The 14,811-nt window shown below is 30.9% G+C and overlaps 1 protein-coding gene across 1 annotated transcript; it reads left to right on the forward strand.

Annotated features, from left to right (window-relative positions):
• LOC105156231 (DELLA protein GAI1) lies at nucleotides 3,582–6,153 on the forward strand. The gene has a single exon (XM_011072307.2). The coding sequence runs from the start codon at nucleotides 3,890–3,892 to the stop codon at nucleotides 5,597–5,599; it is 1,710 nt and encodes a 569-aa protein (XP_011070609.1). The 5' UTR covers nucleotides 3,582–3,889; the 3' UTR covers nucleotides 5,600–6,153.

Raw genomic sequence — 14,811 nt, forward strand, 5'->3', positions numbered from 1 at the left:
AGGTTTAGGGGCGGCCCCCTTTTTTGTCAGGCCGCTGGGCCGCCACTGTTCCAGACCCTCAATCATTTCATATTTTCGTGAAACCCTAAATAAATTACCTTTTTCATATATAAAATATAATTCAATACGTATCTACAAATTCATAAAATGATTTAATAAGTTAATAATTTTAAATTAATAAATTAACAAATACATTAAAATAAAAAAAAAGATAATTACTATGTATTTATATTCGTGAAACTTAAGTTTGAGGTCTTAATTTTACTTAGCGATCGATGCTTCATTGGCTAAATAAAATTAATTGGTAATTAATTAACTTTTAAAAAAATTACTTTTCAATTAAAAGCTATAAGTAAGTCAAATTACCTTTAATTTTTTAAATGATCAAATTAATGTGATTTTAGAACACTATTTTTAAAAAATATGAATTAAATCCATTTTGCCCTTGATCCTATGATGACTGTATAAAAAATTCCACTTTAAATTATAGAAAAAATTCATTTTAAATTTCAGCTAAAATGGATAAAAGTATCCCAGTCTTTTAATTAAAAAAATATTTTCAATATAATCTTATAAATTAAAAAAATGAGCAATGGAATTAAAAAAAAGTAGACGATCCTACTTAAATTATATAATGATAAAATCAGTTGGAAACTCAATTTTATTGCAAATATTTCTTTTTCCCTCATAATTTATTTCTTCATAGTTTCCTCCCTTTATATAAAGTGCTTTCTTTTAAGTATTTAATATAAGTAATGTCTTAATTTCTTAATACAAATATTGCTAATATTTTTGTGTTTGTTTAAACAATAAATACACAATGTATTTTTTTTGTACATTTAGTTCCGTACTTTACAGAATTAATATTTTTTATCCTACAAAATAGAAAAATTCTGCGAATGTGATCCAATATTCCTATGAACTAATCATATGGGACTAAGTCTATAACAGTTTGGGACCATATGTTAATTTTTTCAATTTTATGGGACCAAAAATACTAATCTATAAAATAAGGTATCAAAAGTGCAACACTTGCTATCTTCTGGGAGCAAGAATGCAATTTCGCCTATTTAAAATAACCATGGAAACTTAGAAATACTGTGGTGAAAATGAAAGGGTAAAAAAAGGGAGGTGGAAAAGGGTAAATTCGTTGTGGAGTGTAAAAGTACACGTGTGGTGCGTATATACGGTTACACGTACACTAGGACAGGGAAATTTGAGCAGCGCAAGCGCATAGAGAACTGAGAAGATAAGGCTCTGTGGAGTAACGGCGTTAAGTCACCGTCTTCCCCCAATTTCTTCTGTTTCCCCTCCACCGTTTTAACGGAGGTGGTGGGACTGATATTGACAGCTGGGTCATTTGGTCAATTTGTCCCCCCTATGTGGGGCAGATCTGAAACTGAATCTGGATTTATCATTCATCCCAACCCAATCCTCCCTCCACGCTCTTCTGTGCGTCGTGTTTCCACGCGATTCCTTTTCTTTTCATTTAAAATACCTCATTACCTCCCCATAATAATAATCAAAATACGAAATTGATCTATACAATCGATTAAGTGCGACGACTCGAGTATCAATAATGTGTTTTTATTTAAATGATAATAAACATAAATTATCATTTATTTTGAAATATTTGTATATAAAAATTTATTCCATCAATTATTTTTTATTCAAGTATATTCAAATTAATCCAAATTTTATTTAATTAAACAAAAAACTAAAAAAATTAATTATAAACACATATTGGGTTTGTTTTAATATTTGTGAATATATTCTTTATTAAACGGGAGAACCCCATGAACTTACAAAATATGAATTACGTGCTGAACTGTACTTATTGTTCCACATATAACTATAAATATAATAAAAAGATTTAAATTATCCATACACGTAGAGTGTCTTTGAATCACCTGTAACAAATTAAACTAAGATATTATTTTGGTTATAAATTTGTGTAAGAAACTCTTCTCCTAATACTAACTCTGAATTTCTCAAAATAATTGGACCATTTTCTTTTCAAAAAATATTAATTGTAATAATAAAAATTATGTGGATTTTTGAACTGAGAACATTATGTTAAGATATTAAATAATTATATTCATTTGCATGTCAGAAAGATTTTAAATATTATAATATTATTCTCTTAACAGTTTAAGTTTATAAATTGGTTGATTCTTTAATATATGAGAGTTTTTTAAATTTGATTTGAATCTGAAAGCGTTGGCAGCTGCGATAAAAGGTAAGGACACGCAGTTCTAATGTTGTGTGTTTAACCAAGAATAAAGCTGATTTTTTAAATTAAAATAAAATATATATAATCCGTACTTGACAACTAGAAATAAATTAATAAATAAAATAATAATAATAATAGTGGTGAGAGCATTTCTCGGGCAAGTTGAACAAATTCATATATAAGCTTCTGCAATAATTCTTTCACGTTTTTGCATACTCATACAAAACTTACCCCTACCCTACCTAACCCCCCACCCCCTTATTATTATACAAATATTAATTCATAAAAAAGAAAATAAGATGAATATATTAATTTATTTTATTTCGTGATGTAATTGTATTGATATATTTAAATAGATTTATTTTGAAAAAAGATTTATTTCGGTCAAAATAGCACTTTTTATATACTTTATAATAACAGTTTTATTATTATCACAACTTCCGACTTATCCCAAAATCAACTACTTTAATTCCAACCCTAATTATTGACCAAGTAGCATTTAATTTAGGGATAATTATATCCTCATTTCTAACATATGCTCTATTTATATAAGTTGTGCATTCAGTTTCTGTATAGATATAACAAATATTTTTTTTATTTTAAAATATATTATAAATAAAAATATAATATATTAATTAGGTGATTAAGTCAACGTAAAATTTGAAAAGTTGGACAAATTAGTTATCTTATTAGTTGAAAGGCATTTTGATAATCACAAAAAATTAGCACACAGTGTCAAAACTATAACTTTGTATAACTATGTTCTTTATAATGGTATTAATAAACTGTCCTTGTGTCTTTTGAAAATTATACGTAGACCCATAAAAAATGTAAAAGTCATTTACACAAACCACCCATATTTCTTAGAAAATTGCACATACATTCTTAAAACGTCGACAATTCCCGTACAAACTATTCCTAATTTTTTACTTTAATTAGTGGTTTCTATAATTACTCAATAATATAATAATTTGTGTAAATAGATGATAAATTAGGAATGCGATTAAATATGAGTAAGAAAAATGAGTTTGGTTGACACTTGAGATGAATTTGTACTTAGCATTAGATTGAATGGGAGATAAAAGTATAATAATGACAATTGATGTAACACGTAAAAAGTAGAAAATTCCTCCAGTAATATCTGAATTTTACTGCGGTAAAACTATAGTTTTTGAATTGTAAATGATCCGTGAAGGGGTTACGGTAAAAATTGGTGTCCAGTAACATGAGCGGAATATAAAGTGAGAGAGGGGGGAGCTGTAAAAAATAATTACAGAAAGTGGATTTAATTGGTAGGTAAAAAAGAGGCATATTGATTGATGGATATAGAGTATAGTGTTGATGATAAGAGAGTATTGTATTGAAGGTCGTGCTGCTGAAGGCCCTTCGCCTTCACGAGCCTTTTTCCCTCTTCTCTATTTCCTATTCGTACACTATTATTATAGCCCCCAATAGCATCAGTTTGCATCTCTCTCTCTCTCTCTAAAACTCAGAAACAGAGGCCATATGTGAAAAACCAAGCACCCTAGGCCAATCCCCAATGTCCTGATTCCCTTCTTCACCAACCCTTCACCGCTTGTTTTTTGTTTCTCCAGAAAGAAAGTTTTACCCTAGGCAGGCAGCCAGGCCCCAAGAAGAATCTTCAGAAACGGAAGGATGAAGAGGGACCATATGAATCAAGAAAATTTCTCGAGCAGTGGGAGCTGCAGCTCCTCTGGTAAGGCTAAGATGTGGTCATGTGAAGCTGAAGAGGCCGGCGTCGATGAGCTCTTTGCGGTTTTGGGATACAACGTCAAGTCTTCCGACATGGCGGAGGTGGCGCAAAAGATCCAACAGTTGGAGGAAGTGATGGGAAGTGTTCAGCACGACGGCCTGTCTCACCTCGCTTCTGAAACTGTTCATTATAATCCTTCGGATCTCTCGTCCTGGCTCGAGTCCATGATTTCTATCACTAGTGTTGACAACACCTGCAGCGTTAACAGCCGTGCCCAAATGGCGGTTGACTTGGACTTCGGGTCGGATCTTATTGCCATACCCGGAAAAGCCGTTTTCCCCAGAACCGAACCCCCCGTCGCGCCACCGCCTCCACTACAGCCACCGCAGCATCAGCATCAGCCCCTAGCTAAGAGACTGAAAACATCGCCGTATATAGATAATTCGGTTGGGGGGTTGCAGAGTGAGCCAGTTTTTGCTCGGCCCGTTGAGTCGACGCGGCCTGTTGTCCTGGTTGACTCGCAGGAAAATGGTATCAGACTTGTTCATACTCTGTTGGCTTGTGCTGAGGCCGTACAGCAAGAGAACTTCAAATTGGCTGAGGCTTTGGTCAAGAATATTGGATTTCTAGCAGTTTCGCAAGCAGGGGCTATGAGAAAAGTGGCTACATATTTTGCTGAAGCATTGGCTAGGAGAATTTATAGACTGTATCCCTCAAATCCGCAGGACACTGCGTTTACTGATATGTTACAAATGCACTTTTATGAGACATGCCCGTATCTCAAATTCGCGCATTTTACTGCAAATCAAGCAATTCTTGAAGCCTTTGCAGGGAAAAACCGAGTTCATGTGATTGATTTCAGCATGAAGCAGGGGATGCAGTGGCCTGCACTGTTGCAAGCTTTGGCCCTGAGGCCTGGAGGCCCGCCGAGCTTCCGTTTGACGGGAATCGGCCCACCTTCACACGATAACACGGATCATTTACAGGAAGTTGGGTGGAGATTAGCTCAATTGGCTGAAACAATCAATGTTGAGTTTGAGTACAGAGGTTTTGTGGCGAATTCTTTGGCTGATCTTGATGCGTCCATGTTTGACATAAGGGAAGGCGAGTCGGTAGCCGTCAATTCGATTTTCGAGTTGCATCAGTTGTTAGCGAGACCAGGGGCTATTGAGAAGGTTCTGAAAGTAGTGCGTGAATTGAAGCCTGAAATCTTGACTGTGGTTGAGCAGGAGGCTAATCACAACGGAAACGTTTTCTTGGATCGATTCACCGAGTCTTTGCATTATTACTCAACCCTTTTCGATTCACTGGAGAGTTGTGGCGGCGGCAGTAACGGCAGTGACGGGGTGGTGAGTGATCAAGATAAGGTTATGAGCGAGGTATACTTGGGGCGGCAGATCTGCAATGTGGTGGCTTGTGAGGGTGCTGACCGGGTTGAGAGGCATGAGACACTGGCTCAATGGAGATCCCGGTTCGGTTCAGCTGGATTCGTCCCGGTTCACCTGGGCTCCAATGCTTACAAGCAAGCTAGTATGCTGTTGGCACTGTTTGCTGGTGGGGATGGGTACAGAGTGGATGAAAACAATGGCTGTTTGATGTTGGGATGGCACACAAGGCCATTGATTGCTACCTCAGCTTGGAAACTAAGTTAGAACTTATTGATTTAACTCGGGTTCATCCGGTGGGTTAACTCATCTAGGGTTCAAGAAGAGGGGGGTGGGGTGGGGTGGCCATGTTTCTTGTCAGAGTGGGTATCTCTGCTGAGCTGTGAGTACAATGCCTTAGTGAAAAGTGAGACCCACCACTTCTCTAGTGTGTCTCCTCCACAGTCCACTCCACCCTTTCCATTTTCCATTTCCAAGTTGGAAAAAAATTGATCTTTTCTTCCTTTCTTTTTCAGCTTTTGCTTATTGCTCTCTTTTTAGGTTTTGAATTTCTCAAGTGAATTTCTTTCTTTCGTGTAATTTCTCAGGGGTGAATCTGGAATAGTGGAATCTGTATTTACATTACATATATAGTAGCTTTTGCTGCATAATAAAAAGAAATCACTCTTTCTCGGATTCTTGAATGTGAAAAGGTGATTGTAATCAAAGGGCCAGCTTTTGTTTGTTGTGTCTAATGTTGAGGAGAGAACTGGTCATATCATATGTTGCAACACTATTGGATTCTCCAGCATCAGAATTTGAGCTGCAGTTCATTTGCTCAAGATTAGTTTCTTCTGCTCTTTTGCTGTGAAAATGTCGCTTGAGTTGAAGTTGTATTTATCAGGACATTGAATGAATTATGCACCAATCACACGACAAACATATTTAGATTTATCAAATATGATTTAAGCTCAAGTGTTATTATTAGTATATGAAAGTTAACAAGTGTAATGAAGCAGACCAATGATGTTATGGCTATGGTTGTGGTTCAATAAACAAGTCGAAAGCTTAGGTTTGAGTTATCGAATTTGTGGGTTTTTATTGTTTATTTTTCATAATATATCAATGATATATTGGTTGAATCGATATAATATTAAAAAAATATAATAAAACATGTGTGTGTATGTATATATTTTCATATATATCAAGAATCATAGAGTTTTTATTTCAATATAAATATAATGGATAAAGGAGGTCAAACACCATGAATGGGATTTAAATTCCACTTCATTCCTCATAAGGGAGGGATGGAGGAGTTGAAACTTGATGGAAAAACTAATAAATGCAAGTACTTTAAAAGCGATAATTAAGGGAATCAATGTCCAAACATGAATAATAATAATAATAATAAATATAATATATAGAGGTCACACCATGAATTGGTATTATAAATATATACGATGTGTGTGTATGTACATATGCCATGTTGATGAGCTGGATGCTTAATCATTCACACACTTATTAATGACACTCAGGACATTAAACAACTTAAATTCCTGTTGCCATCAACTCATAATGACGTGATTTTCCTCACTTGAGGGCCCCAACTTAATTCTTTTCTAAGCTCTCAACCTTCGATTCTGCATGTGATGTCCAGATATTATTGGTTGATTTGTGTGTGTGTGTTAGAAAATCATGTCAGCAAAACATTTTAAATTTTAATTAGTAGGTACGATTCTCATGATTTCCTTCTTGTTCCATAATTGACACGAATATGTTGATGAAGTTGCTGATTAATTTCATCTTGTTCCAAAATTGTACTTGATGTCCCGTTGAGAATTTGGACTAACAATTTCCACTTTCCAACCCTCGATCAAATTTAATTTAATTGGTGAAATTGAGACTTCATAATTATTTGATAATGACTTTGATTCTCATTAATGTGTGGATATTAACATACTTATTTATTTTCTTTTCAAATGGTCCACATCATTTTTTTAACCATCAATCTACTACCATATTTATTCTCACTTTCACTTATATTTTATCACTCGCTCTATTTTTTATCATGTACTGGTTTATGTTTTTAAAACTTCTGTTGTGTCATGCCAATCTGACTGTATGCACGTAAATATTGCGTGTCATGATGTCTAATATAAAAAAAAGTACCTTAAAAATATTGGCTACAATATAATATTTTTCGACGTGTTAACTATAAAAAACATTCTATGTATTCATCTGAACGCCACCAACGTGTGAGATGTTATTATATTTTAATTGTTATAATTTTGGATCATTGTTAGATATAAATATTGATATTGATTATTACAATTGATTTATTTAAATAATAATTGTATATTCCTTTAATTTCAAAATAAAAAAATAAAGGAAAAAAACACGTATGATTGCTATAACAAATATTGTTAATTTTGTTAAAAGTCAATTTTTAAAATAGTGCATTATTTATCCATTAACAAGTCTAGTCCCTTAAATATTATAGACTAATTATATATAAATGTTACACGTAAGAGTTTGCAATCCCTTCAGTAAACCTTCATGCATGCACCCTCTAATTAATCCCTCTATATGTATTTATTTGGTTATAAGTAATTAATTATATATTATGATTTCTAATTACATTCTTTATAATTTTTTTAATAGAAGTAGCATGAATGTGGATGGTTTCAAAAGCTACTTGATTACGTAATTGATACTTTTTGGAAACTATATAATTTCTCCGTCCATCGATTACGTAAAAATTAATGAAGACTTTGGTGATTCATACATGTAGTTCAATGAATTTGGCATAATTAAATATATATATATATATATATGGTCCATTCGACAACACTATCCACTAATGACCCGCGTGTTAAACATCCATCTTATCCTGCTTTTCTTGCTAACACAATATGAAACTGCAAACTCTAATTTGTATCAAATTCGATCGAATTTGAATTAATTATATAATAAATGCAATTCACTTGTCATGCATGTAATTGGTGTACAGTTCAGAGAAAACGACCAATTACATAGCAGGTATAATATATTTGTTTTCTAATTGATTTAATTAGTTCGACAAAATCTGATTCGAACAGAATTTTCATGTGAAATTCAACTTGGTGTAATTAAGGTATTAACATAACATAAGAGGAAAACTATATATATGCGTGCAGAGGGAATATATATATATATATATGTGTGTGTGTGATGTCACATCCCACATCGATTAACAACTGATCAAATAAATACCGTATAAGTTTTGATAAGAAAAATTCAAGTGCATTCATTGGGTATGCATTTTTAAACAAATTGTTCATAGTCGAATTTCAATACCCACTCGATGGGTCTAGAATTAAGTCTCGCGTCCAATGGATTCACTATCTAGGGCGTGATAGTATGTATGTGTATATATACATATATGTTTGATAATGCATGCAGCAACTTGATTAAGGGTATTTTTGTAATTTTCTTTTAAAAAATAATATATTTATAATTATGAGTCGTGATTTTCATCTCCGATATATTAATAATTTTAATTATTATTAATTGGTAAACTGATTTATTTTAATAGAAGGATGTTAAGCGAGATATTATGTAGGTGTAAATTTGAAAGAGTAAAGTGAATGTGGGTAGGCGGGCGGCTCTTTTATGGTTCTGGAATGAATGATTAATTTAGTTATGAAAAGGCGTGGGATGGTATTGATCACGATGTTTAAAAGCGTAAAAAGAAATGTTAGTTACTAAAGTACCAACTTTGGGCATTAACAATACTTTCACTACTACACTAGAGAGTTGCCTAAAATTCATTTCATGATTACTGAGCTTTTCTTATGTGGGGCCCCCTGGAGCTCATGTTTGTGGGATGGATTCTTCATTCTTGATGTATATGTTGTGATGTTCATCTATTCTAAATACCCAAATTGCAATTTGCTTTTGAGGATATGAAAAATACACAATTTCCTTTCTCCTAAAAAATATAACTAATTCAATTCAATCACAAAGTAAATGTGATATATTTATTGTGTGATTGGTCATTTTTCCTAAATTATACGCCAATCACATAACAAGTGTATGTGATTGGTTCAAGTTTAACCGAGTCAGGTTCGGATAAGAAATTCCTCCGCCTCCTCTTTTTGCTTGCCCACACCACCTCTCTTTTTCCTCTCCATCCGCTTGGTTCGCTTCCCCTTTCCTCTCACCCATCTAGGCTGCCTTCCTTTTCCATTCCACACGTCGATTATATATATTCTATATATATATATATATGAGTATAATTGATATATTTATTTTTACGTTTTATAAATATGTTTATATAATTTGTATAAATTAGAGCCATTGATCTAATTCAAATAGATATTAGCCGTTGATTTTTTACATCATTATGAACTTTGATCTAAAATAAGAAAAGATTTAGGTTATTGATTTGTTTATAAAATCTAATGGCTCACATTTAGGACATAAAAAGTTATTTTATAGATGGTATTTAAGCAAAATCTTACATAAGGCACGTGATGTAGACCCCATATGTCATAAGGGACAATACAAGAAATATAAAATTTATTAGTCATAATTAAAAATTAATAGTCATAGTAAAAAGTCATTAATCATGACAATGCAATAGTTGTTGATCGAGGTTTTTGTCAGTATGACTAATCATTAGTCATGGTTATATATATTTTTCACGGCTAGAGCCATGGCAAAAATAATTTTCAATGAGGAATAAGTTGAGATTTTGTGTTGATTTTTATTTAACTGAAGTTAATACTAATTATTTACCACAACTTTAATCCATAACCAAAAAAATCGCAGGCGATTGTAACTTTTTTTTCCTTAGTAGGGTATTTTGCCCCTTTTTAAAGAATTCTGGAAGGTAAATTGAGATATTATTTTCACAAGGGACGCATTTTGACATTTTTGGTTTAAGACAGCTGGTAGTTTGCAATTGGCCTATTCTAAATAGTGTCTGCAACGACTTAAAATAAATATTTATTAATTCATTATTAAAATTAAATTAAAAAATATATTTTTAATTTTTTATTTATATTTATATTTTTTAACTGATTAAATTAAATTATTGTAAACTAAAAACTATTAGCAGTTTTCCATCAATTTTTACAGCTTATTTATAAATTTATAAGTATTAGGTTGTTTTCCTAAATATACTTCACTTTTTTGTTTTTGTTTTTTTTTTTTCTCTCTCATTTTTCAAGTCTCTATTAAAATACTTATAATTTTTATTACTGTGCCAATCATGCTTAAATTTTGAATACAATTCATCAACATTTGATATGATTTTAGATATATTCAAAATATTTGTTATGATTTTAACTACGATTAATATTTTGATCTTATTTGCAAAAATAATAAATTGTCATTGTGCAATTAAAATTAATTAATCTTTGTTATATTTTTATTTTATTTTTGTCCGTGATAATAAATTACAGCCAAAAAATATACTTCCTCTGATGTCCAATAATTCAAGATGAACTATCCATGTTAAAAATAGATTCATATTCATGAGGCCATAGGACTCAGTTTTTGCTGTTAGGCTAATTATTTGAGGTGCATTTTGCTAATTTAATTTGATGCTTTTGAAGTATATTATTTAATCCAACTAGACTCGTTTTTAGCATTATATCGATTCAATCAATTGAACGATTTACTATAAATAGTAAATAATAAATTACAATAATCCTCGTTTCAATCAATCAATCACTAAACAACAAATTACTTTAACTCATATAAAGTGAGATAAATATTAATACATTCGATATGACTCGAATTCATAACCTCAATTTTATTGATAGGATCTCAATCTTAGCCACAATTACTAGGTTAATATCATTGATCTATGCTGACTCTCTCTTTCTCTCTCACACTGAATTTGCACTAGCTAGTTATATATATATATATATATATATATATAGTATATAGAGTAGCAAGAGAATTCCATTAGCACTGTACGAATGCGAAAAAAAAATAAAGTTAGTTGAAAAGCGTTTATCATATTACTCCATAAATATTGGCCCCCTCACACGTAAATCATATTATTGTTGCTTTTTCTTGTGGCCCGCTTTTAGATTATTGCGCCCATGCAAATTGTTAATACTTTTTTTTATTTTCTTTTTTTTTTTTGGTGGGGTGGGGTTATCATGTAATTAATGTGAAATTGCATGGGCGGCCAAGACATAGAAAAAGGGTTATAGGTAGGATCCCAGTTGTTTTGGAAATTATTGGACGATCACATCATACTCCACTTCCACTTCAATCTCATCTTCATTTTCTATTTATAGAGAGAGAGAGAGAGAGAAGGGGTTGGATGGCATGCAGAGAATGAGTGGATGGTGGAAGCCAAGTCAGAGTAAGCCGCTGAAACTAAGTGCGGACAGGGAGGGAACTTCAATGGACAAATGAAGCTCCAGATTCAACACATAACATATTTCTTACATTTGTTGAGAGATAGAAAATTAACATTAATTGGATATGTGCATCAACATAACATACATTCAGCGGCAAAGTCAAGCCCCGTCCAGCTCTAGCGGTCGATAGAGCTTGTCTCCAGTTTGAGTTTATTAAGTGTTAAATTTAAATTTATCTTGTCTATTAATACAAATAATATTCAAAATTTACAGTAACGTATTTAAAAAATAATTTTTTCAACATTCTTATTTTAACCTCTCTCTACTGCTTCTAACCACACGATTTTCATTTAGCCAAAAAGAAAATTTTGTTATCTTGTGATTTGCTCAACATCAGGTTATATTCTTACTAAAATTCCTCTTGTTTGTAAATTTTTATCTGTCCTTATTGTCGGAATAATAATTTGTAAGAATCATCAGTACTTATATTATTGTATTTATTTAATTTGTAATAATTATTTTAATAATTTTTTTTATAAAATTGAATATTTTTATTTACTACCTAATTAATTAAAATTTAATAGGACTAAGTCAAATTTCGGAGTTATGCATACATTCATCCATGCACAGTACTACTGGTCTCTACATTTGACGGCTGATGAATTAACAAAGTGGGGAGGTCTAAAGTGCAATGTCAAAAGTGGCTCACAACTGTTAACCAAATCTTGTTCTAACCGCTAAGGTTGAGATTTCGTTATAAAAATATTATAATCAGCTTGACTCCCCTACATTTGGATGTCTACTTTTATAATAATTTGTTATTTTCTTAAATATGTTTTTTGATTTTTTTATAATTTAAATATATTAAAAAATGCAATGAATTGTATATATATATATATAAAACCTAACAACGTCAGTGGTCTGTAAAATATTGTAATGGAAAAATAGAGTGGAAGTTTGATTGTGAGCAATATGAAGCATGAGATGTAATAGGTGGGTATGTGAGGGTGTGGGGGGTGGGGGTTCAGAAAGTGGCTTTTCTTACTTTCTCTTTTAAGTTCAATTTTGGACAATTTCCACTACAAAAAGACTCCCACTACAATTTGTCTTCAAGAATTCGCTCATTTCTCACCACTTCTTTATATTTATAATTCTTCCGCCAAAAACAAAAAATTGAACCCTCACCACCTAAACATTATCAATTCCAGTTTTATATAAGTGAATGTTATAATAAATTTTTTATTTTTCTGTCGCGTTTAACCATAGATTCGTAACAGTCATTAGTCGTTATTTCTGCAGTGTGGTCAAATCATGGCAAGTATTCTGATTATGACTAAAAATTATGATAAATATTGATTATCGCGATAAAAATTTAAGTTTAGAAGTGGTTGCTTCTAGTTTAGCAAAAACTTGATTTTTTTTTAATAGTATTTAAAAACATCGTTCGTAATTTAAAAATGACTCGTTCTTACAACCGCATCCAGAAAATAAGTCAACATTCTATGTATCAATATCATGTTGTAAAAATTTGTAAGATGTTGACATCAAATAATCCTAACAAAACATATAAAGGCCACAAATAATATAAGATATTTTAATTAGATTCAATAAGTAGTATGAAAATGAAGTATGATTCGCATTGGCCGATTGGTCGTTCATCATATTTGTTTTCGCAGTGTAATAATAAACACATTGTAATTGAAAAGTCACATCAAATCGTGGGGGAAAATGTTATCCTGTCTAGGATTTGTATTCGTGCTCCTGTAATTTTTTTTTTTTTAATTTAGTTCAATTTATTACGATTTTCTCATATTGTCTTTTATAAGTTATTATTTTTTTAATTTCAGTTATTTTGTACATTTTTCAACTAATAATTAACGAAATTATTATTATTACTGTATATTTTTTGTTAATTATTAGACAAAAAATATACGTGAATACTAATATTAATTTTTTTTTTAGATTATAAAATGCAATATTAGCAAATCGTACTAAATTGAAAAAAAAATTAATATATGGTACAAAAAAATACAGTGTTTCCGAAAATTGATGAGTGTTTCTCCTCATGTCACTGTCGTATTTAAGAGAATGGGCCCAACAGAAGCACATGCACCACCAAAAATTAATACCCAGAAATTTCAACTCCCAATTTGGGATATCAACATCTGATTGAGTGAAAGATCCGGTAATGATTTTAGGTCGAATCCTTGTCATTGTCTCTACGAGCTATTTACAATAATTTCTGCTGTTGCACTATAAATAAATGAAAATATTATTTGTTTAATTCTTTGATTTTGTCTGCTCTTAATTTTAATTTTTTAAATTTATCTATTTTAATTTTAGTTCGATAATTTTTAACATTACTTAATTTTAATCTTTTGATCAAATTTCAGACAATTTTACCGCTACATAATTTTTCAAGAGAATTTTAATTCGTATATATAATTCATTTTGAATCTCGTAGCTAATACGCGCCTATAATGGTATAAGAGTTTAAGTTTATGAAAAAAATATTTATTTATATTACACTTAAAACATTAGAATGGACTAATATCCTTTATTATCAAAAGGGAAAAAGAGTCATAAATTAGGTTAAAGGACCAAATTTACACATAATTGGTAGATAAATTACTAAATCTAATATTGTAAAAAATAAAGGATCAAAATGAATTAAGGCAAAGTTATAGGATGAAAATTTTATTTTTTCCTAAATAAATTGTAAAAACATATTATAACTTAAAAAAAATAATAAAATTTGAGAGTGTTTGAAAATAAAATTAAAAATAAAACAGAAAAATAGAGGTTTGATATTTAGAAAAATAATTTAATACTACGACTTTACTAATAAGCTAAAAAGTTGATAAAAAGCTATTTATAACTTTTAATTTAAATAATTTAAAAATAAAATGATTAATTTTATCTCACTTTCAGTAATAAGCTGATTTACTCTTATTTTAAATTCTAACAAACACCCCCCTTAAGTCTCTTCTTTGGTCTCTTAAAAAAATAATTATTATTATTTTAATTAATAACAATAAATAAATTTACGATAAATTATTTTAACATATTAAATAATATTTAATTTAATTAATAATAATAATTCAGACAAAATATAATAAATAAATATTCACACGTCCG

Source organism: Sesamum indicum, linkage group LG2 (genome assembly GCF_000512975.1).
Source record: "Sesamum indicum cultivar Zhongzhi No. 13 linkage group LG2, S_indicum_v1.0, whole genome shotgun sequence".
Classification (NCBI taxonomy): Eukaryota; Viridiplantae; Streptophyta; class Magnoliopsida; order Lamiales; family Pedaliaceae; genus Sesamum; species Sesamum indicum.